This window comes from Onychomys torridus, chromosome 14 (assembly GCF_903995425.1).
Source record: "Onychomys torridus chromosome 14, mOncTor1.1, whole genome shotgun sequence".
Taxonomy (NCBI): domain Eukaryota; kingdom Metazoa; phylum Chordata; class Mammalia; order Rodentia; family Cricetidae; genus Onychomys; species Onychomys torridus.
The window spans coordinates 5,501,120-5,525,852 of record NC_050456.1 but is presented as its reverse complement, the minus strand read 5'-3'; the positions used below and the strand labels follow the sequence as shown (position 1 = coordinate 5,525,852).

The window sequence follows — 24,733 nt, the reverse complement described above, 5'->3', positions numbered from 1 at the left end:
ACACTAAGGAATCCAGATTTTAGTTTTCTGCTTCTCTCTCTTCCATCACACTGGCTCTCTGTTGCATGAGTCTGAATCAGTTTTTACCAGAATGCTGTCTTCAGAATCTGTGTGTCTGTCCCAACAAAGGGTTTTGCTCCCTTTTTTATTGAACAGCACAGAAAGCGTCACATAGGGAAGGACTGAAGGACACTTCACAGAGTTTTCCAAGGAATTAAGTCACTGACTTCAACTAACCCCAGCTGGCCCAGATAACAACAAATATAAACACCATCCTTTATCAAGCAATGTTTGTCTCATCCGTCGTTTATGATGGATATTCACTTTATAAGGCCACTTTTCCGCTTATTTGCTGGTTCTAGCAAATGATCATCATAATTCACACACACACACACACACTCTTTACTGTCTGGGAGAATACATAATGGAAGATTACAGCTATATATTAGCTTAGGTTGTAAAAGCTGATTACAGGGAAATCTAAGGCAAGTAAGGTTGGTTGTTACATTGTTTCTTAAAGGCAGGTTAAACAGTAAGCTGGCAATCTTAAATCTTAAGTGACCCTAAGATGTATTATTAACTCTGGCTGTGAGCTCCACCAAAATGTCTAGTTTCTTAGAATGTAAGATATTTTCATCATAATGCATTGCCACAGCTATAGATGGCCCAGCTAGCCCACTCCTGGGAATATACCCAGATCTCAGATTGCCCTAACTGGCTCTCTCTGTATGTATCTCTCACATATGGGAAACACCGTGTTCCCACCGCCTTTCCTCTTGAGAGCATCTCTTCAACAAAAACACCTTTCATGTGACACTTGCAGGGAAACAGAAAAGGTTGGTTCTTGGACCTCCAAGCCCTCCTAAATCAATAACTGGAGGCGACCTTCCTCATTTAATATAGAGACTGGGCAGAGGAAGATAAACTTGGAGCCCAAAGAAAAATTCCTTCTGCCAGCAGACAGTATCTCCAGCTGCTCCCAAAAGCCTCCCTAGGTGACAGGAATCTGTCTTATCTGTAAGCAGGAAAGGGGTCACTGTAACCTCCAGTGATAAAGGAAGATGGGGCATCTGATTGGGCTGTCCTGAGAGGTAGAGCTGGCTGATCCCTCCCCATTCTCTCTGCTGCCTCCACTGGAACAGGAAAGATCCTCAAGGCAAAGAGTTCAACCACCCAGCCCCTGTTTGGGCTACCAGGCAGCTCCACAGTGATAATGGCCCCCACAGTCACCTGCCAACTCACACAAGTGGTAGCCTTCCTGTTGCTAATTACATACCTTCTTCCTAGATACCAGCATTCTGGAAAGGTAGAAGACTTGCCCAGCTCTATAAAGGATATGCCACAAAACACTAGGAGCCTGGTTTATTTGTTCTCTCCAGGTCAGACTTCACGAGAACCGAGTTTCACAGGTGTGATAGGGGCCAGAGTAGAACCCGGTTTCCATACTGATGGATTTGCCTACATGTAAACATGCATTAAAGACTTAGTCCTGGCCAGCATGACAGCTCGGTGGGTAAGGGTGCCTGGCACCCAGCCTTGACTTTGAGTGCCATCAATCTTTAGAACCCACATGGTGAAAAGGTGGAACTGATTCTGGCAAGTTGTAAGCTGTTGTAAGCACGTGACCTGTCTAACCGATCAACTGTAAGATTCTAGCTGTGACGTTTCCCCTCTTCTCTGTGCTGTGTGCCCACAGGTTCGCTGGGCACTGAATATCTGTTCCCTCACCCCACCCCCACCATAAATAAAGTTGCATATTTGACAGGTCAGAGCAACTGTTCACTTTGTCCCCAAAGAATCATCTGTTAGAAGATACTAACCTTCTGAGCTTCCTGTCCTCTGTTGAAACAGAAGCAGAGGTAAAGGCATGATATTCAAGCTTTTCCCTACAGGTGGACATTCAAACCACCTATTTGGGGTAGGAGATGGCCAAGCCGCATCGGCCCTCCTGACTTAGTATAGTTTGGGCCAGAAACTGCTGCCAATGCTTCAAAGTTCTGGGGTTTTCTTGGGACCCTGATGACCTCCCTGTATAAATAACACCTATCAAATTTCAGTGCCTTCTGATGCCATACCATATGGTGAGGTCCTAATAAAAGGAAGTTACACTCTTCAAGTTTCACAAACATGAGCAAAGAATGACACCAGTGAACATGCCAAACTGGATGGAGAAAAGCCCGCAGGCCTCAACCCTACACAAAGAATTATAGGCAACAGCACAGGGGGGATGGGAGAGGCCACCTTCACCAGGGAAGAGCGCACCAATTGGTTGTCCAGTGCCAAACGGTTAGTCCTGAAAACATACATACAAGTAACATCATATGGACTGAACGGGTAATATCTAGAGGTACATATGGATATATAAATACATGTATGCATGCAGTAACAATGAACAACAGGCCATGAACTGGTGGATTTGTTCTTGGGTCCTGACTTTTAGCTCATATTCAGAAATCAGATGTTAGTTTCCCTCTACCCATAATTCATCTGAGGAAGATGTTTGCACTTGTGTGCTAATGGTTTTTACTCATCCATTTTAACACTGAGGTCCTTCAATATTTACAAATATCACAGAAACCTTCTTAGTCATACCTACACCTGGCTACACACTTGCGACAGGACTTTTTGAAGGGAACTAGAATGTTTTATTTGGCACCAAACCCTTGGTGCTGAGGCCTGCATAGTGATCCCCACAGTCGGGTTTTTTTGTTCTGCTGTCCTTAAGGAATATTCCAGGTTGGGTTCCTTTTTCAATCAAGCCCTTAAACATCAAAAGAAATGTTCAATCCTCCCTTCCAAATTTTGGAGATGTGACTATTGATTATCTGACTTCACAGTGGATTGGAACATACCATTTCCAATACTTTTTTTTCCCCAGTGGGTTGTCGGGGGATTGAGGGGACCCCATAGCTACCATACATCACTTAAAGCATCTTACTTACCCCCACAGCTTCTGAACAGGCACCACAGGGACTGGAGCATGATGTCATGGGTAGTTTTATGGAACCACAGGGCTGTGGCTAGCTTTTGGGTTCTAACCCTACATTAGGAGCTGAGGCTCCATGCAGGTTTCCTAAGCCATGATGCATGCACAGAGTATATCTTCAAAAGACCCCAGTTTCATCACAGTCCCCTTAACAGTGGTTCTGCTGCATCGTGTGGGCTTTTCAAAAGGACTGTAGGAAGAGACAACCTAGAAGGAAGGTTCTACCTACTGTGACCTGGGGAGGAGAAAATGGGAAATGTGACTGCAACACTCGCCTCATAAATATATGTAAAAACTTCCTATAAAATTAGGAAACCTAAGATCTCTGGAGGCCACCGTGTCTTGGGTTAGCCTGCTCTCACCATCTTTGAATGTGAGCTGAGACATTTGTGTCTGCTGTTGAATTTTTCTTTAGTGGACTAAGAACCTCCTGGACCTTGAAGTCCATTGGTATGCTATACAACAAATTATATCATGTTGTTATACACATATATTTAGTTTCTTTAATGTTAGTAATTTAAACTTTTAAAGTCAGTTTAATTTTAAGAGATAATGTCAACCTAGAAGTTTTTCTATATTGAACATGTTATGTTAATTATATGATGTTTCTTGCAGTTAGCTGTTTAGAGAAAGAGAATCACTGATAATTGTGGGTAATTTTTAGTTCTTTTGGTGGTAAATTATCTTATTCAATTAGAAAATGAGAGATAATTCCTGAATCTTGCAAACAAACCCAAAGTGCTCCTAGAAAACTGTTTTGCTGAGTTGGTATAATGTCCAATGCAGCTAAGGTTGTTCTCCTATATTTTTGAAGACTAAAATCCTGCCCCCACGTTGTAAACAATATTGACTGTGTAGAACAATTTCTTTATGGCATTTCATTTGCAAAGCTTTTCTTGCCCACTGGCATAATGCATTGAAAATTGGGCAAAATTATTCTCTAAGATACTTTATTGGAAAAATATTGACTAGAAATTCTGGGGTTGGAGAGATAGGTCAGGGGATAGTGTATATTGTTCTTGCAGAGAACCTGAGTTTGGTTCCCATCACCCATGCTGGTTGGCTTACAACTGCTTGTAAATCTAGCTTCAGGGGATCTAACGCCCTCTTCTGGCTACTGGCCACATACTTCCATGGGCATAGATATATACATAATTTTCAAAAAATTCCTGAAAATAAAAATGGGGGATATGGGAATGAGAAGATAAAAGGTTCGATTTTCAAATCTACTTTTAGACTAAAAAGCAACTGTAGCTGGAAGTTTTCCTGTGTCCTGCCCAGTCCGCAGCCCCTCAGACCCAAATAAACACACAGAGGCTTATATTAATTATAACTGCTCGGCCATTAGCTCAGGGTTATTATTGACTAGCTCTTACACTTAAGTTAACGCATAATTCTTATCTATGTTTAGCTATGGCTTGGTACCTTTTCTCAGTTCTGCCTTGTCATCTTGCTTCCTCTGTGTCTGACTAGTGACTCCTGACTCAGCCTTCCTCTTCCCAGAATTCTCCCTGTCTGCTTGCCCTGCCTGAACTTCCTGCCTGGTTACTGACCAATTAGCATTTTATTAAACCAATGTACAAAAGCCTTTTCCCATAGCAAGCAACTACTCGTCTCAAATAATTTATATTGGTATGGATTTTTTATTGATGCAAATTTAAGGTTATTTTTGTTAGAACATACTGCATATATATTTCTACTCTTGTTTAAGATATGCAGCTTATTTAAAAATGTAAAGTTCTAGTCCTTGAAAACTATTATTACATACTGTTTAGGATAATAAAGAAATGCAGGTTAGTAGTTAGTCACCTGTTACATTCAAACGTATAGTCATGTTGGGTATATTTTCAAGGTCAAACACAGATATATTATTTTTAGACAAATGGTCTTCAAACATTTCAGAGATCTACAGAATATAGCATTTAAAACGTTTTAATAACATTAAGGCTTTTCATGACAGACATGTCTGCTCCTGGCAGCATCAGTTTATTTATTATTAAAAAGGATGATGGGCATCAAAGAACCTCAATATGGAGTTTGCTTTTCATGTGGCAAAGCAAGCCATTTGGGCAAGGGTCTGCCCTTGCCTCGACTGCTAACAGTATGCTATCCAAACTGGACAAGCAGGACAAAAAAGTAAGGCAACTGCCAAACTTTGCTAAGATAAAGTAGAATAGTCTTTCAAATTTCCTGCTTCCTAGAAAAGTCTGTCAGATATTATAGGCCTGTAGGCCAAAGATGGATGCTCCAACGCTGCAGAGGAACCTTGGGTGACTGTCCAGGTAGCCAGCTGTCTCTGTCATTTCTATAGTTTTGGAAGTGGTTTGCTCTGCACTTGCTGTTTACTCGGGTAATTTTATATCCTTCTCAGGTCTCTGATGGAGTAAGATGAGATAATTATAGGTTTCCTTGTTACCAAATTCAGAAAAGAAATTCACAAGAGAGGTATAAAGTGTATAAGGTTAAAAGACATAAAACTTAAATTGTTTGTCTAAAAAAGTGTTCTGAGGTTTAAAAAGATAATTTTAGGATGGTAATACAAGTTATGATAGAAAAAGTTTAAATATAAAACTTGGACTCATCAAGATAAGATAGATAATAATTTCTCCAAATTTGACAAATATAAATGGACTAGACATTGTGAATGTAATTCTTACTTGATAGTCATTCTTATTGTGTATAATTATACTGTATTAAAAACTTTCCTTTTTATTTAGACAAAAAGGGGGAAATGTGGCATATTTGTACACTGAATGAAGAGGTATTGCTGTAATTACTGTAATAAAAAGCTGAATGGCCAATAGGTAGGCAGGAGGTAGGCAGGATTTCTTGGGGGAGAAAGGAAGAGGAGGAGTAATCTAGGCACTTAGGAGACACAGAGAGGAAACAGGAGGTGCAAGATTGAAGAGAGGTAACGCCACATGATAGAATGTAGATTAATATAAATGGGTTAGTTTAAGTTCTAAGAGCCAGCTAGGAACAAGACTGAGCCATAGGGTGAACTTTAATAATTAGTAAGACGTCTCCATGTCATTATTTGGGAGCTGGCTGGCAGGACAGAAAAAGCCCCATTACACATGTGTGCCACTGTGCATATGTGGAGATCAGAGGACAGCTTCATGGAGTCATGGAGTTGCTTCTCTCTTTCCCTCACTGGGTTCCAGGAGTCAAACTCACACCATCAGCTTTGCAGACAAGAGTGTTTACCCTCTGAGCCATCTTGCAGGACTCATTTCATATGGTTTCTTCAGACCATAGCAATTGGAATAGATAAGACCTTAAAGCTTAGTCTGTTTTTCTGTCCACTTTTACAGAAGAAAAAGAAATGTTGTGAGCTCTGCTTTAGAGTATCTGTGTTCCTAAGTTGAAGTTATATGAGCAGGTAGCATCATGCGGTGGTGTGCATGTCATGGAAGGTAGGCTATCCAAATTTAGAGATAAACTAAACCAGACCAACCAAATAAGAACAAAGCCAGAGGATATACACAAACCTCCAAGTACTGAGACAACTATCACTCACTCATTTAAAGAGATAGGGGAGGATCCTTTTTTGTAGATCATCTGTGGTTGGCTTGACTCAGTGTGTGTCTCATTTCATTTGACATTGGGTCTGTGTAGTCCGGACTGGCATCAAACTGGAAGTCCCCCTGTCTCAGTCTCCAAAGTACTAGTAGGATCACAAGTGTGCTTCGATCACACCTGCCACATTTTCCAGTGGAGGTCAAAGAATGATATAAATGGAGTTTCTCTGTCCCGCCCAGTCCTACAGCCACTTTCAGATAATTGAGTTGGAAGCCTAATATTACTTATAAATGCTTGGCCATTAGCTCAGGCTTATTACTGACTAGCTCTTACATTTAAATTAAGCCATAACTCTTATCTATGTTTAGCCACGTGGCTTGGTACCTTTTCTCAGTGAGGCATTCTCATCTTGCTTCCTCTGTGTCTGGCTGGCAACCCTTGACTCAGCTCTTCCTCTTCCCAGATTCTTAGATTGGCCACCCTGCCTAAACTTCTCATCTGGCTACTAGCCAATCAGCATTTTATTAAACCAATTTGAGTGACAAATCTTTACAGTGTACAAGAGGATTATTCCACAGCAGAATGATGGTACTTGTGTCTAGTCAATTGGTTTTGGATTATGATGCCGTGTGGTAAATATACTAAACAGTAATAGTAAATGTGTACTTTCAACATCATCATACTTGGATATTCTTTGCTGCTGTATCTTTGACATTGCCCTAGGTTTGAGCTAGGCCCGTTTTTAATCTCAAGTGCCCTGGCTTTTCTGAGGCCAGGATTTTCAAAAGGGCTCAGTGAGGACCTTATAAAGGCTGACCGCCACTGGAGCAGATTGTAGTGTAGCATGCAGAGCTAAAATTAGAGGGAAGCTTGCCTCTACAGATAGTAACAGCTCAGTGAGAGGCACTCTCGGTGACCAGTGTCTTCCTTCAACCCGGCTGCGGGAAACAGGTTTGTTTATTTCAGATTCTGCTGATGTTTGTAAGTCTTTGCATGCATATATACGCTTATGTGTTACTCAGTCATTCTCCACATAGACTAGATAGATGGTGTTGGCAATAAGCTCCCATAGCCAGGCATGAAGAAAAACTTAAGCATTTAGAACTAAAGTTGACGTAAAAGTTAAAGCTTTTAAAATGAAGTATTTCGTGGCACTTTTCCAATGGGGTGGGTGAGAATAGGGTACAAAGACAGCATTAATTGGAGGACTCTTTGAATTGGTATTCTGGCTCAAAAAAAAAACTTAGAGAAAGCTCACACCTGAAAATTCCTAAATATTTACAAAATAAGAACATTTTGACAGAGAGCTACATTTTATATTTTATTTTTGTTCCCAGATTTCCTAATGAGACTCAAACTCTTAGTGATTTTTGGTCGTTGAATGATAATACATTTGTTGTCCTGGGGAATATGGAAATGTGGAGGGAGATAAAGGTTTCACCACTTTGCACCAATTCAGTGTTTGCTGATCTGGGGTGAATCTAATAACAATATCGACAGGGAGATTTCTGAATGAGTTCACAGTTAATATAAATAATCTGTGTGTGGCTGCTACTTTTCCAGCTTCCATCAGATGAAACGGGGTGGCAGTGGTGAGGATCTTTGCATTGTTTCAGTATTTATACTATCCCTAGAGTCTTCTCCAGGCTCCTCGACCTTGCATCTCAAAGCCATTCCCTTCACTATGTGAAGTTGTTAAAAACTCACTCCAGTCTGCTTTGCATCTGTTGTTTATTTGTAGTTAGTTTTACTTCTGCAGTAACAATCGATGTGAAGTTCTTGGTGGTAAGGGAAATTTTGTTTTATTTTGGTGGTTCTAGGAATGGAACACTAGGCGTAGCGCATGCCAGCAAGTGTTCTACTAACCAGCAACAGCCCAGCCCTGGGAAGGGACATTTATTTTATAAATTGAATCAGGATTTTCCATACTGCTAATGATTCTTTTAAACTTCGGGAAATAATAAGTAATTGCTTGAGTACTGCAGATTTTCTTGGGTATATAATGGTATAATTGAAGAAATCTAGACATTTTCAAATCACAATTTGTAAAGGTGTTTTTGTAGTACTAAAACTTTTTAAATGATAGATGATAAATGCAGTAACTTGTTTGGGTAGCACATAATGTCTTACTTGGCCTTTGTAATTGAAGCAAGCTCGATATTTGTGATGCATATTCATGCCAACAGTCGACTAATTGTTAAAAGGTCTTGGAGAACAAATTTTATATATCAGTACTTAAGTTTTTCTTACTTAGAAAAAAGCACAGACTGCATTACCCTCTTTTTGGGTAGATAAGTTACACTTTACAGTCTGGGATGGATTTTTTTTTTTTCCTCCTATTAACAGTTAAACATTACTCCATGTTAGCACAGCTGTTTACCTGTTACATATCTAAATGCTTATCTGTTGCTTAACTTTTAAGTGTTAAAGATAGGAAATAATGTGAAAACCTAGGCGTTTCCTAACCTCATTGAGGTTGGACACTAGGGGTAGAACAGACCACCATCAGTCAGATGACTGTAAAATGACCACTGGTACTAAAAACTGAAGGAGAAGAACACTGAAAGTGGCCGGGCAGTCCTCCGGGCAGTCCTCCGGGCAGTCCTCTGCAGAGGAGGTATTTGAATGTGTGTGAAGATAAGCAGGAGTCGGGGGAGCCATCCTGAAAGAGGCAGGCACACACTCAGGAACTGGGCTTCCTCTTGTCTTTTGGAGCAAACACAGAGAACAGTGAGGTCACAACCCAGTATGTGATGGGAAGAAACGGGACTGGATAGAATTACATCATAGGGATGGGGTCAGAACCTGAGAAGTGGCACAGTTAGATCTAATTCATCCTTTTGTAAGTCTGCATAATGTTCCATGTGGTGGTTAAATTGTAATTTACTTAGCTAGACACATGCTTTTTTTTTTTTTTTGCAACAATATCTCTCACATACATGTATGTTTGCCTTGGTATGTGGATGTAACTAAAGGATACCACTAATAAAGCAATTGGTAGACTGCAGGATATACATGTAAGTATTTACAGATACTCACCATATACTTCCTTAAAGCATGGCATGAAGTGTAACTTCTGTTAAAGTCGATGCAGGTGGTCCTTTCCCATTTTGCTAATCCAGTAATTTAGAAGCCATGCCCATGCATGGCTTGAGTGAGGATGCGTTTATGATCTACATAGGTTTATTTTGACTGCTAATTTAAGGTACAAACTGTGTTCTCTTTTTCAGTAATTTTATGAATAAGCATCAGAAGCCAGTACTAACAGGCCAGCGGTTCAAAACCCGGAAAAGGGGTAAGTGATGGTGTGCGTGTGTGTGAGTGTGTGTGTGTGTGTGTGTGTGTGTGTGTGTGTGCGTGCGTGCGTGCATAATTTGCTAATCAGATTTTAGGATTGAGGAGAGCCTGAATGATTCCCTCCTTTCTCTTGGTACACTGAACTCTGTGAGCCTGTACTCGGCAGTGCAGCCGTGGAACTGGGTGACTTGTGTTTGGTGTTGCGTGGCTCTTACATCCTACCGAGCTGTGCCTCTTTGGGGACAAAATGAAGACAATTGATACAATAAACTGTGCTGTTTTTTACAGACTTTACTGTTTTGACGTCATTGTTTATATTGTCCTTTCCTGTTGGGTTTTTGAGAAAATATTCATGACAAGGATGGTAATGCTAGGAGAAAAGTGTTCCAGAAATTTGAAGTCATGTGAAGTCCAGTGCCATGCCGGCCCTTGGTGTACATGGGACTTTTCACTCTTTCCTGCTGCGAGTGAACAGTGGCAGACCCGAGCTGATGAAGAGCAGTAAGATTTTAAATAAGTAAGATGTAAGGAAAATGTCTATGTTGCTGTCCTCTGTGTAGGGTATTTAAAACATGATTTTATATCTAATCTTGCACAATTTTGTGAATTGTCAGCTTTGTAGTTGCATTGTGCACACAATATGGTTTTGCACAGTTATGTGTCATATCATTTTTATTACTGGTTTTATACAATTCTGTCTTTGGATATAAAAATGATTTAGCTAAAACTTAAAAAGACGCTTATTTCTGGGAATAAGATGAAGGAAGTGAAGAATTACTGAAAATACCAGTGTGGTTGGTTGCCCTTTTCCTGGTTAGCAACCTCTTCCTCCTTTTTTGGTGCGTTCGGTTTTGTTTTCCAGGACGGTTTTCACCGTGTAGCCCAGGCTAGTCTAGAATAGCTGTCTTTGAATCCTCCTGCTTCAACCTCCTGAGTACTAACCCTACAACGCGAGCCACCACACCTGTGTGATTGCCCTTTTCTTTCCAACCTTCTCCCTTGCGCTTACCTGGCCAGGGCCGCCGTGCACATGCGCACGAGTGAGGCAAGTGCTCCACCGTGGAGCTACGTCCCAGCTCCTGACAGAGATCATGAGTAAGAGACGTTTCCCCCTGAAAAAGAAGACACGTGTACGCCACCCTAACTTGGGGTTCTCTAGACGTGGCCATCAATTATCCCAGTACACTAGCTCTCACTGGCAGAAGATAGCCCTGAGGACATGCTTAAGACAGGTGTCACAGATGTTCTCTGAGGACCTTTGTCAAGGTGACAGCGACCACTGCCCTCACTGCTACAGCTGTAGCCGGTCAGGCTGTCTCTTTCCACGCCTTTCCCTTGGCACTTCCGTGGGAAATTACTGAGAGACAAAGGACTTCTTACAAGCACATGTGTTTTTGTGTTTGTTTGTTTGTTTGTTTGTTTGTTTGTTTGTTTTGATTGGGGGGTTGTTGTTGATTTGGTGGGGATTTTTGTTTGTGTGTTATTTGTTTGCTTTTCGTTTTTGGTTTTTCAAGACAGGGTTTCTGTCTTACCCTGGCTGCTCTGGAACCTGCTGTATAGACCAGGCTGATCTTGAACTCACAGAGATCTGCCTGCTCTGTCTCCCGAGTGCTGGGATTACAGGTGTGCATCACCGTGTCTGGCTCAAACACAAATTTTTAAGTTCCCTTAGATAAAAATAATTCTTTCTGTGTGTATTCTTGCCACAGCCTTGGGTGTTCGCACCAACTGTGTTTCCCAGTGCTTCAGTCTGTAATTTCCAAATTGTCAAACCACCTCAGTCAATGTCCAAGCACGTACGTCACACACCACACACACACACACACACACACACACACACACACACACACACACACACAGTACCGTTGTGAGAATGGTTCAATTGCAGTCGTCACAGACTTAATAAATGGCCCACGGTCTTTTTATTCCCTGTGTTTTTCATATTATGAGGAAGGAAATGTCTGTCCCCTAAGAGAAAGGAGAATTTCCCTGTGGTTAGCTGCTGAGTAAAGGTGATGTCTGTTCTGCTTTCCCGTGGGTTCCTCTGGCCCAGAGCTATGATTACTCTGCCTGCAGCCTATGTACTTTTTTCCTCTAGAATTTTAATCCTTTCCCCCTCCCCCTCTACACAACAAGACTCTAATTATATTTTTCTGTTGCTCCATTTGCATGTTGGTGGCTGCATAATGTTTTTGTTACAGCATCAAAGGGTCTTTTATCTCTTGTTTTATAGCGAACACTGTTGCTGCTAATTTATATATGTCTTTATGGTGTCCTCCCACATGACTGACTATTACTGTGGTTCTGGTGTTGGTGTAAGTGATGTTAACTACTTATTACCCGTTCTCACATTAGACAACCACAAGTAGCCATTCTGTACAAGCTAGAGAGTTTTACTGATATCAGAATATGGAAGCATGTCATTTAAATAAATGGCTCTATGAGATGTAGTTACAGCAGCAGGGCCTCTTGACTTAATGGATGCTTTTGATCTTCACATTTGTGAAGCAGGATCACCTTTTCCTGTGGCTCTCTCCCTCTCTCCCCCTCTCTTTCTCTCCCTCCCTCCTTCTCTCTGCCCCCCCACCCCCCTCTCAGCAGCACAGGAGAATTCATCTGCCTCTGACAGTCCTCACTTGCCAATACCTCCTGTCCTTTTCTCTCCTGTGAATGGACATGATCTTTAAGGAACAATCTTTCTTACGGTGTCATTGTGATTCTTTGGCTGAATGAATTTATTCATTTTCTTATTTATGCTTCATTTTCTATGGCTTAAAACTAGGCAACCCGGGTTGGGGATTTAGTGGTAGAGCACTTGCCCAGCAAGGGCAAGGCCCTGGGTTCGGTCCTCAGCTAAAAAAAACAACAACAACAACTAGGCAACCCTACCCTAACTTTTCCTCCATTGTGTAAAGGAATTGATAGCAATGATAGTGTGTTGAAGGAATTCTTGAATCATTGATGCATCTCACTGTTTTATTAATTCTTTAAGAATTTCATACAGTTTATTTTGATCCTAGTCACCTTGTCTCCCTCCCCAAATAAATCTTCCTAGATATGCCCCCTTCCCTTCCCACACAACTTCTGTGTCTGTTTTTGTAACCCCACTAGGACCAGCTTGTGCTGCCCAAGTGTTCTTGGATGTGTGGCCTCTTCATTGGATTCTGGAAGACTTATTGAGGCTATACTTTTAGGGAAAACTGACCCTTCCTCTCCCAGCAGGTACTAATTGACACAAGCTCATCAGCTAGGGGTGGGACTTTGTGCCCACCTCCCTTCTCCATGCTTCTCGTTCAGGCTTGTGTGGGTCATATACACGATGTCACGGACACTGGGCGTTCATACGCACATCTGTCCTGCTGCATCCAGAAGTTGTTTTCTTGACATCACCCTCTGGCTCTGCCTCTAAGCTCTTCCCACCCCCTCTTCCATGGTGATCTCATTTTGGAGGTTGGAGTATGGTACCTAAGTGCCATTTACCCTCACATTGTATCATACTGAAGAGCTCTCCTGGTCACATTGTAGCAACTTTGAGTTGTCTCCTTGAAGCTGGACTGCCCACTGTCCACACCAGTGTTTTTTCCTTCTCACCCGTGGATTTTTCCCTTTCCTTTGTAGGGTCTCATGGCGCAGCAGCCAGCAGTTACTCCCACCCGGTTCTTGAGGCTTTGAATGTTTCAATACACCCTCACTTTGCTCTTCCCTTGAAGAAGAATAGTTCGGCTGAACTCTGGGTTGGAAATTGTTTTTAGCCAAATTTTTGAAGATCCTGGTTTCTGAACCAGAACAGTTTGTGTGATTCTGTTCCTAGATACTTTATGCAGACTTGGTTTTGGTTTTCTCTGCCCCAGAAACTTCAGACAGTTGCTTTCTTTCTTGTGTTCTGAAATTTCATGACAATGAATGCACCTTGTTTGGGTCCAGTTCAAGTATAGTGTATTTGCATCACTCGTCAACTGAAAACTCATATTTTTCAATTCTATAAAAAAAAAAAAACTTTCTGGAGATTTAAAAAATCGTTTCCATTGACTTGGTGGTTTGCTGTCTATTTCGGTATTTGAGGAGTCGGCCCTTGGCTTGTCTTTTGACTAAGATTTTTCTAGATTGTTCACAACAGATGTTTTCAGCTTTCTCTTTCAGTTCTCCAATTGAGTTCTCCACTTTTCTGTCATTTTTCATTCCAAGAGCTCACTGTTACTCAGGAAGTATTTATTTATAACACTCCTCTGCCTCCCTCCTTCTCCCCTTTTCTCTCCAACACCAACCTTCCACAGGACACCTGTCTAAAGTCTAGACCAGAACTCCTTCAGCCCCTTCCTTCCCCTCCCAACCACTCCATGGCAGAGCCCCATGTTCATGGATACAGTTCACATTAGCTCACGATGCCTTTCTATTATTCTGTGTCTGCCTCATGAGTGTGCACTGGGGACAGCAGCTGTATAATAGCTGTTTTTCCTTAAATCTCTGCAGCCCTTAGATGATCTACAAAGTCAGAAATGTGCCTAGCCATAACACTAAGTCATTGTTTACCTCTTTTCCATATTTCATAGTAGTTTGCTAGAGTCTAGAGGTTATATGGCGTTACAATAGAGTGCAGCAATGCCTAGAACAATCCATTCAAAAGATTGCAAGACTCTAAAACAGTATCTCACCTGCTTATTTATTGAATAAGTATTCTAAAATGGTATATTTTTTGTTTCTAGTAAAATAGGAATAGATATAACGTCCATACACATACAAAAAAAAAAAAAAGTTTGTGATCCTCAACACTAAATGTCAAGAGGTAAGAACAGAAAACAGTACCTGCCCTGGAGCTAGCTGTACGCCACACATCCAGCTTATCAGAGTCAGCATGTTTGTGTGCTCTGGAGTCTTTTACCCTGAAAACGACCCCTTTTTTATTTCTTTCTTTATCTCAGATGAAATAATTAAGTTTTAGTAGCTATGATTTTTCCTCCCATGGTTAGACTTAATAGATTGCACACATTAGCCTAGCCTACAAAAGACATAAATGAACAGTCATTAATGTTAGAATAGATGTTTGAACAAGGGGTTTTAGAATGTGTAAATCCACATGGCCAACTTCTTTCAATATTACATGGACGGAGGGGGACACACACACACACACACACACACACACACACGGAATCCAATTTTTTTTTTTTTTTTTTAATTTCAGATGAAAAAGAGAAATTCGAACCTACAGTCTTCAGGGATACACTTGTCCAGGGGCTTAATGAAGCTGGTGATGACCTTGAAGCTGTAGCCAAATTTCTGGATTCTACTGGCTCTCGATTAGATTATCGCCGATATGCGGACACACTCTTTGACATCCTGGTGGCTGGCAGCATGCTTGGTAAGCCCTTTTAGCATTTTCTTACAGTAGTTATGTATTTCAATTCCGTTATCATATTTCTTCTTAGGATAGAATCCTTGGAAACTTACATTCATCACATTTGGTAAAAATCTACAATTTTTACCTAGATTATAATTCCGAATGGTATTAATGTAGGTTTGAATGATTACTGGTTTGTAGAGCACAGGACTGAGTTTCTGTTGACAACAGGACACAGCCACTGCAGCCTAAGCCCATTGCTTCATGTGTTCCTAACCCACAGTGTCCATAGCAGGCTTCGCTTTGTGTTTACGGATATGTCTTCTAGATCCTTCCCGCATACTTGGTGAAGCCAGGTATCAAATGGCAGCTTTTCTTTTTTTCCCCCACGTGCTAAGGTTGATGTAAGGAATCATCCTTTATAGCTCTTCTATCTTATTCAATGAGATAAGATCTCAGTCAAACCCAAAGCTTGCTAACATGGCAACTCTAGCTAGCCAGGTTGTTGCTCTAGGGAATCCCATGTTCACCCACTGAGCGTTTTATATAGGTTTGGGGAATCTAAATTCTGGTCCTTATAACAACTGAGTTATCTCCCCCAACCCCTTTAGATCTTAGTTCCTATCGTTGATTTCCAGGTAGCGGTATGTCATTAGACGCAGTCAGATTTCCTGATTTTCAGTTATCTAAGAGATAACTAGGGCTGGAGATGACTCAGCAGTTAAATACCATTGGCTGCTCTTCTAAAGGAGCCAGGTTTGATTTCCCAGCACCCGCAAGGTGGCACACAACCATCTGTAACTCCACTTCCATGGGATCCCATGCCCTCTCTGGCCTTCACAGATGCTTTACACATGTGGCTCACTTAGATACAAGCAGGCAAAACACCTGTGCATATAAAATAAAATAAAATAAAAATGAGTTTGTTTTTAAGAGGAAGAGACTTGCAAATCTATGGGAATATTTTGATTGTTACAAATACTTCAAAATGGTGCCAAAATGTGCTGGCTGCACTGAGAAGACAGATGATATAATGGAAAGTGTCCGTCCCAGATGTCATCTCTACTTTCAAGGAAACACTGGATAAGCCAATCTGCCTTGAGACAAGATTGAATACATTCCTTCTTTTTGAGGTAGAGCTCTTTCTGAGTCCCTGGTCACATGTTCTGATATGAAACATGGCCCCATATGCCACCAGGCATTATCTACATTGCATACTGAATTAATTTTGTGTTACCATTTATACAAATCACTCATCACCACAGAATTCAAAAAAGTTCTTCTATATAGTGTGTTAAATCACAATACTCAGAAACTGCCATTGATAATATTTTGGTTAACTCCCTTCTAGAAATCTCTCACCTCACATTTTTGAGAACTGAGTAATATTATATGCTTGTGGTACTTGTTAACTTGTGTTTGCTAAGCAGTATATTCTGCCTTTCACCTGCATAAGTGTTACATTTGGGGTGATTTTTAAGAGTTACAGCCCAGTGATGTTAAAGAATATTGAGTTCCAATGTTTGTGGACACAACCTGCATCCTGCTCTGTGTAGTTAGCAAAGCACCAGCCGCGGAATTAAAGGATGTAGACCATCAGATCCCAGCAGTCAAAGGAAACGTTTTCGTTAACATTTTGCCATAAATCATGAATCTTTTCCTATGCCTATCTTTTTTAGATCTTTGTCAATTAAACTAACAGTGGATACTTTTAAATTAATAGTGAAATCCACTGGTTGTATTTTATCAATACATTGGCCACTCTGTGATAGCGGTCAGCAAGTGTGTCAGCCATTGCCGCACTGGTCAGTCCCGTGGAACGTTGTTCCTGTGACTGCTCATGCGGGCGGCTCATTCATAGACAGTTCACGTTCTTGGAACTGTCAGTTGTGTTTCAGCTTCCCAGTGACCTCCAGGCAGCACTCTTCACCCTTCTGTCTGCGTTGGCCCCTTTCTCTTTCCTTCTCCTCTTATAAAGTCACTAGGGATCCCTTCCTACCTCTCTTCCAGTCTTTCCCCTGCCCCACAAATGTGTTCAGGTATCTGCACACTATTCCCTGATTTCTCGAGGGCTTGCTTACAGTCAATAGCCAGTTTAGCTCTGCAGCCCAGACTCCATCCTTCACACTGTCAGCATGTACAACAGGCTAGTCGTATATATGTTGGGCACAGTTTAGCCCATTTCATGCCCCCCAGAGGCCTCCGAGTCCAGATTTAAGATGAACTAAGACAAGCCCCTTCCTTTGACTGAACCCTTCGTTAACTGACTAGTCGAGTAGGAATTTCCTTCATATCACAAGGTTTTCCTGTTGTTCTTGGTCTTTCATCAAAGAATAGTCTTCTTTTCTTTTACCTCTATCTTAAGAAAAAGTAGCCACAAGGGATACATTTTCTTTTATTACGACTACCTTGAAAAGTAGCAGTGTTCCTAAACCTAGAAGGGACAATTAACTCTTGCTTCTAATATAATGAGAGTCATCTGAAATGCAAGCTGTCAATCGGCATACAAGTGAGTGAATCTGTTGTATGAACAAATGCATTCCTAAACCCTTACTTCCCCCAGGGAAAAATCTGCACTTTCAAAGTCAGACTTTCCAGTTTTTCAATTTTTACCATGAAGGAACAATTAGTTCAGAGGTTTGAGGAGATTATCATCTTAATATAATTTTGTTTCAGGTGGTTGTGTTCATTAAAAGGGGGCTAATTAAATCGGGTGCATGAGTTGACTTAAGGAAAATAGATTCCTGCAGGAGCTGACTTCTTGAAAACTAATTTACTTGCAAAAATATTTGCTGAGGTCTGTGAGCCAAGAAATTCTCATTTCTTACATCTGGTAATGAAAGTGCCTATATGTGGCATTTTTCTACCCAGTGTCTGAAATTAAATTAAATTAAAGCTAAATTGTGCAAATAAATTAAGAAGTGACTGATAAGTAGACAACAACATTGGTCTCTTCACTGCTGTACTGATGGTGCACAGTACAATAGCTAGTATAAAACTCTGCTTCAAATACTTGTTAAATGCAGGACAGGTATCTCTAACATGGGCCACTCAAGCCCAGCCTAACCACAGTGAAGTGGAACTGAAAACAGAATGCTCTGTCTTTGTCCTTGTAACCAATCAGTGCTTATAGTAGCCATTGTTGGAAATTACGGGAACATGAAAAATGGAGCTCTAATAAAAGGCACTCTTCTGTTCCAGTCCATTTAGTCTACTAGCAAAACAAATCAGAGAATTAAAATACTGTTCTAGCCAGTGCAGCTGCTAAATGACTAGGTACAAGTTCAGGGAGTCAGTACAGACTGTTAGCCACATGTGGGAAATTGTGTTAGTGAAAGAGGAAATGGTTTGAGAAACATTCCTGTACCCCAGTAAAGGCCAGAAAGGTCCAGATGAGTTGGTTCCTATGGTTGACACCACAGTTAGTACTGATGGCCCACTCCCACCAGTACCGTAAGAGCTGGACCCTTTGCTAAGAGATGACTCAGTGAATAGGAGCACACACTGCTGTTGCAGAGGACCCAGGTTTGGTTCCCTGCACTGCTATGTACAACCTCCTATAACAACAACTTCAGGGGCTCTGATGTCTTCTTCTAGTCTCCAGTCATCAGCACTCATATGTGCAATGATACACATATATAAGTAATTTTAAAAACAAAGCTTGAAAAAAAAACAGTGCTGAATCTGTGCAACCCCACAGTTAGCTGAACAAGTCCAGCAAGGCATTTAGCAGTCCTTAAAAAAGCATGGCCCAATGTACAAAGCATCAGAAGGTGCATTGAGAATAATGGAATTCAATGCACTGAACAGAGGTTCGTTTTTTCATGGTTAAGTACCCACTTTGGAAGGAACTAGGTTTTTAATGATAGAATTCAGTGAAGGCAAGAACATGGAACAGGTGTGGTCAATGTATGTATGATGTGGAACAACTTATTTGGATTGTATTGGAAACATGCATCGCAACCTGTCTTTACTTGTACATGTGCATCACTATGACCCGTTTTTACATCTGTTCTGTTTTCCTTGATGCTCTCTCCCTCTTTGGTGTTGTCCTGCAGCGCCATCCTAACCATGATACCTTGTCTTTCAGCCCCTGGAGGAACACGCATAGATGATGGTGACAAGACCAAGATGACCAACCACTGTGTGTTCTCAGCGAAGGAAGATCATGAAACCATCCGAAACTACGCTCAGGTAGAGTGTGGCTCTGCGAGGGGGCGTGCTGTGTGTCGGGACAGAGGCACCTGAGCAGAAATGGAGGGCGAACAATCTCCAACAGTGTGAGATAACTCTTAAGTGTGAAAAACTATACAGTTGCATTCCTAAAAAGCATTGACCTTTGCCCCTCACCTACAAGTCTTCAGGTGCCCTGCAACAGTCTGACCATGTAAATTCATCCTATTTTTGGGAGAAAACAGTTTTGCTCTTTCTTGTCATATTAAAGCTGCGCATTCCCTTTGACTCACTGATTTTACTTCCTGGTCTTCAGATATCTTGCAGCCGTGCTTGAGCATATATGACATGGCAGCTACAGTGATTATAATAAATAATGCCGGGTTGGGGATTTAGCTCAGTGGTAGAGCACTTGCCTAGCAAGCACAAGGCCCTGAGTTCGACCCTCAGCTCAAAAAATAAATAAATAAAATAAAATAAATAAATAATGCCAAGGAGAGAAATTAATGTGAGACACAATTGAAATGTTTGTGACTTACAGTAATAGACTACATACAGTGTAGCTATTGAGAGTATGAACTGGGCTAGAGATGGCACAGTGGTCAAGACCATGGGCCACTCTTTTACAAGACCTGGTTTAATCTCAGCCCTCATATGACAGCTTACTGAGGATCCCTAGTCAGAGGATCAGACAACCTCTTCTGGCCTCTGAGGGCACCAGGCATGCACATTTAATTTTAAAAATTAATTTAATTTTTAAAAATATCATGAGTAAGAAGAGGCTAGGACTACAATTCAGCTAGTAGAGCATTTGTCCAGCATGCACAAAGCCCAGGTTTGATCCCCCAGCACTGCATGAACTGGGTGTGGTGATGCCTGCCTGTGAGCCCAGCATGCTGAGGGTAGAAATTCAGTCATCCTCAGCTACGTAGTGAGCTGAAGACCAGCTTCGGCTTCAGTAGACGCAATCTCCAAAATCAATGAGAGGTAAAAAGGTACTTGTATAGCATAAAATCTATGAGAGAGTCATAAGTCAATAATAAGGTGGGTACACATCCTTTCTAGGAAAGGGTCTATGTGGACGCTTCAAGGGAAAAGCAACAAGTCCCTGTTGAATGTATACAAGTATGTTCATCCTCACTGGTTCATAGGGGAGTACTAAATAAAATGATGGACTGTCAGTTTGCCCATATAGTAGCTTGGTAAAAAGCAAGGAGTGAGAGGTCTGAGAGTGAACAGCTGCCAATGCTGCTAGCCAGGCCTGTTTTTCCTAGTCTGATTCCATATGGACTCTCAGAAGTTGGCTGTGGGCTGGCAGTGTGGCTCAGTGGGGAGTATGCTTTTGCATAGCATACACAGCCTCATTACCTACATGATGGGGGGAGTTTTGTTTTGTTTTGTTTTGTTTTGTTGAACTGAGAATCGAACCCAGGGCCTAAGCACTTGCTAGGCAAGCGCTCTACCACTGAGCTAAATCCCCAACCCGAGAAATGTTTTTATATGGAACAACAGACAGGGTCGAATTGCTCAGACTGGGCTGTCCTCCAGATGTCTTCTCCTGTGTATAGAAAAGGTGTAAATACTCTGAGAAGGTATAGGATACCCAGTTCCCAAGCTCAGCATACTGGGGTTTGGGGCTGGGTCTCATCAAACTCCCTGTGCCTCTTAGACCACCACAGCTGGAAGGATCCTAATTTCTAAGTCTGATTTCCCTTAGCCTCTGCATCTGGATTAAAGATTAAAACTATTTTATTTTCATCAACATTTGTTTATTTATTGTTTCTCTACTTGTTTCTATTGTGGCAAGCCACAAGAATATATCATTGAGATTCAGCTGTGTATTAAAGCTATACTTTGACCGGCCAAGGGTCTATCAAAAGGCAAGCCATTTATTATGACTATTTGGTGTCATCCAGCCTTTAATATTTCACCTGTCTTCTGCTATGACATTCTTGCATGCCCAGACCAATTGGTAAACAGTTCAGCTCCTCAGACCTGCTGAACTTCTAGGTAACTAACTTCCCTGCTGGAACCAGTACTTGGTTAAGGTCAGGTAAGCAAAGACAGGCTGAAGGGAGAAGAATAGCTTTGTTTCTTGTGCAAATGAACCTCACCTTGCCTTGAGGCCTAGTGGCTCTCCAGGGCAATTGACTGAGAACAAAAGAGGTTTTTACATATCAAGGTGGAAGGTAGAGCAACATTCCTGAGGAGGCAGAGAACCCTGTAGTCAGAGAAAGAAAGGACAGACAGGCATTTTTCTATAAAACAGAATGGCATGACCAGGGAAAAGAGAAGAACACAGAGGGAATGTAGATGTAAGGCAGAACTCTTGAGCCAGGAGTAGAGGGTAGTAGAGATGGAAAATGAGGAAACAGGACGAAGAAGAGGCCCTAAGCATAAGAGCTTAGTCGCTAGCAGGACAATGGGAGGGAACTGGACAGAACTGAAGCTTTGGAGACAGGATTTCATCCCAGAGAAATAATAAAGCAGACGGATAAAGAGCTTGGTGTGTCTAGAGTTATTCCTGCCTTGAATGCCTGACGGAGCTGCAGCTGTATTGATAGAATTTTGTCCTAGAGGAATAAAGTTAACAGACGTAAGAACATAGTGTATGTAGATTTTTTTTCCCCTCAAATATCCCATGCCAGACGTAGCATTATCCCCGGACCCTGGGTTTTCATTATTCCTTTTTTAATGTTTTTGTGTAAGGAAGGTATGCACAAATGCAGGTGTCCTCCAAAGCCAAAAGCATTCTGTCCCCCTGGTGCTGGAGTTACAGGAGCTTTGTGTCTCCCAACATGGATGCTGGGATTGAACTCAGTCTTCTGAAAGAGTAGCAAGCATTCTTAAACTTGGATCCACTTCTCCAGCCTGTTTCCATTCTTGAGTTTATTTTATCCTATGTGTGTATTTGATCCTGTTTTTCCTGGAGTCAAGGTACCTCCTTTGAAATGCTTATAGTTCCCATGTCTTAATATGTGAACATTTATCTTCTTATCATTGCAGACCTATGGCAGTGGATATGATAAACTTCCACCCTTTTTTCTGTGGCCTTTAAGATTATTTGCATAATTAATTCAATTATTCTGTTTTATGTTTAGGTCTTCAATAAACTCATCAGGAGATACAAATATTTGGAAAAGGCATTTGAAGATGAAATGAAAAAGGTAAATTAAAATATCTAAGGCAGAAGGATCCTGAACTTGAGGTCAACCTGAGCTATAAAACAAGACCATTTCTCACACACAGAGAGGCATGCACATGCACACACTCTCACTCCCTGGCCTGAGGTGATCTCTTGGTTTGCAGAGAGTTTACTAGGCATCTAGTAGAAGTCAAAAGCTTTGGTTCTGGTTCTTCCACTTAGTGTAAACATCACAGTGACGTAATCTCTCTGAAACAGTCTTTCGGGCGCTAAGGATGGTGAGTCCGTGTGTCCTACTCATTACAGAGCCTGTAAGACAGTCATGTCCGCCGCCTGTAAATAGAAACCTGTGTTAATGTTGGAAACTTCACTGGTGTTGAGGGAGGAGACCTCAGCCAGGTCCCTGTTGTGGTTGGAGCCCCCTGGTAACCTCAGCATCATACCTAAGAACTGATGAAATGGAGAAACTCCACCCCTCACTGCCTCCTTTCCAAGGCTTGTGTTTAAACTATGAGTGTCTTAAAAACTTAGACAAGCCTTTTCTCCTCAGAGGTCTGGCCTCACATGGATTCTTTCCTGCTGTTTTCTGTTTGCAAAAAGTTATATTCCCAGGGCTGGAGAGGAGGCTCAGCAGTTCAAAGCGCTTGTTACACTTGCAGAGGGCCTGAGTTCAATTCCCAGCACGCATCAGGTGGCTTATAACAACCTGGAATTCCAGTTCCAGGGATCTGACACCCTCTTCTTGCCTTTCCAGGCACCTGCATACATACACAGAGACATGCACTTGCATGTAAATCAATAAAATAAAAGTTTACTCTTTCCAAAGTAAAGTTTTTGCATATGCCATGGTGAGGACGTGGTCAGGGTGAAAGTGAATATATTACAGAGAACATGTTCGCTATATGCTTCCCCTTTTCCATGTACAGTAGCCAAATGTGTACTGTGCATACACACTGTTCCCAGGTGTCTATTGCGACTATTTATAGCTACATGTGCACGAACCTAGAGGGAAGTGCTGTAACGGGCAGCAGTACTTTCCACAGTATCCATCTCTCATTGCACATGTACATCCAGTGTACGACCGCTGCACTGGATGGCGACCTGCCTCACCACCTCGACATGGATGGATGATCTCATTGCATTGTTATCTTCTACCCTGGTGTCTGGACACACAGACATGATGTCTTTTGTTTGACCCACAGCTTCTCCTCTTCCTTAAAGCATTTTCTGAAGCAGAGCAGACAAAGTTGGCAATGCTGTCCGGGATCCTGCTGGGCAATGGAACCCTCCCGGCTGCCATCCTCACCAGCCTCTTCACCGACAGCTTAGTCAAAGAAGGTAACTGTGCTCGGGTCTTGTTGTGTGTGAGGCGGAGAGGAAAGGAGCGCTCTAGACAGTTAGAGAACCGCCCGCCCTCCTTCTATGTGTGTGCACCTATACCTCCAGATAAGAGTCCTCAGTCATCATAAAGAATTAGAAGAATGTGCACAGCTGTATATTGGCATTGGAATTCTACGTGCAAACCAAAGCCTTGGAGATGAAAATAGCAGCCAGTAACTCCAGTTTTCACGTGCAAACCAGAAACTCCCCACCATTTTCAAAAAATCTCTCAAACGGGAAACCTTCTAAACAGTTTCAGATCTCTGGAACCTATCGGGAGGCTGAAGCCTACGAGTCATCACAGGTTCAAGGCCAGCTTAGACTGTGGAGTGAGTGCCAGGCCAGCCTGAACTACATAGCAGTTGCCCTACCTAAATGAAAGAAAAAAAGAAAAACAGGAAGGCCTTGCAGGGTTCTCAGATGTGGGTTTTAGTCACATTTTTTAAGACATTCAGGGTGAGATAGCTTATTGGTCGAGAGCACTTGCTGCTCTTGCAGAAGACCAGAGTTGTGTTCCCAGCAGCTCATAGCAGCCTCTAGCCACAACTCCAGGGGAGCCTGTATCTGCTGTCTGGGACATACACACATGTACATACATCAGCACACATGTATATTAAAATACCTTTTTTAAAAGGCGTTCATTGTCCAAGACTGTGAGTAATTTCAAGTCAAGTCCGCTGCACTAGTAAGAGGCCTGAGCGAATTCTGAAATTTGGCAAGCACTACTGCTTGATTGATTACAAAATAAAACAAAAGTGGGCTGCTTTCTTGTAGGAGGATAATAGTATGCAAATTACAATTTAACATAAAACAGTTATTTTCCTTAGAAATAAATTAAAGGCGCTTTTCTGAGAACATCTCTTTCTTCTGGGAGGTTTTCCTCCTTCCTGTCGGA

At 41.7% G+C, this 24,733-nt stretch overlaps 1 protein-coding gene across 1 annotated transcript in view; it reads left to right on the top strand.

The window, feature by feature from the left end:
- Bzw2 (basic leucine zipper and W2 domains 2) overlaps positions 1-24,733 on the top strand; it is a 57,715-nt gene that overhangs the window by 12,437 nt on the left and 20,545 nt on the right. The window contains exons 2-6 of the mRNA XM_036206419.1: positions 9,739-9,803; positions 14,985-15,161; positions 19,231-19,334; positions 22,415-22,480; positions 23,661-23,796. Coding sequence (XP_036062312.1) covers positions 9,739-9,803; positions 14,985-15,161; positions 19,231-19,334; positions 22,415-22,480; positions 23,661-23,796 — 548 coding nt within the window. The remainder of the gene's footprint in view (positions 1-9,738; positions 9,804-14,984; positions 15,162-19,230; positions 19,335-22,414; positions 22,481-23,660; positions 23,797-24,733) is intronic.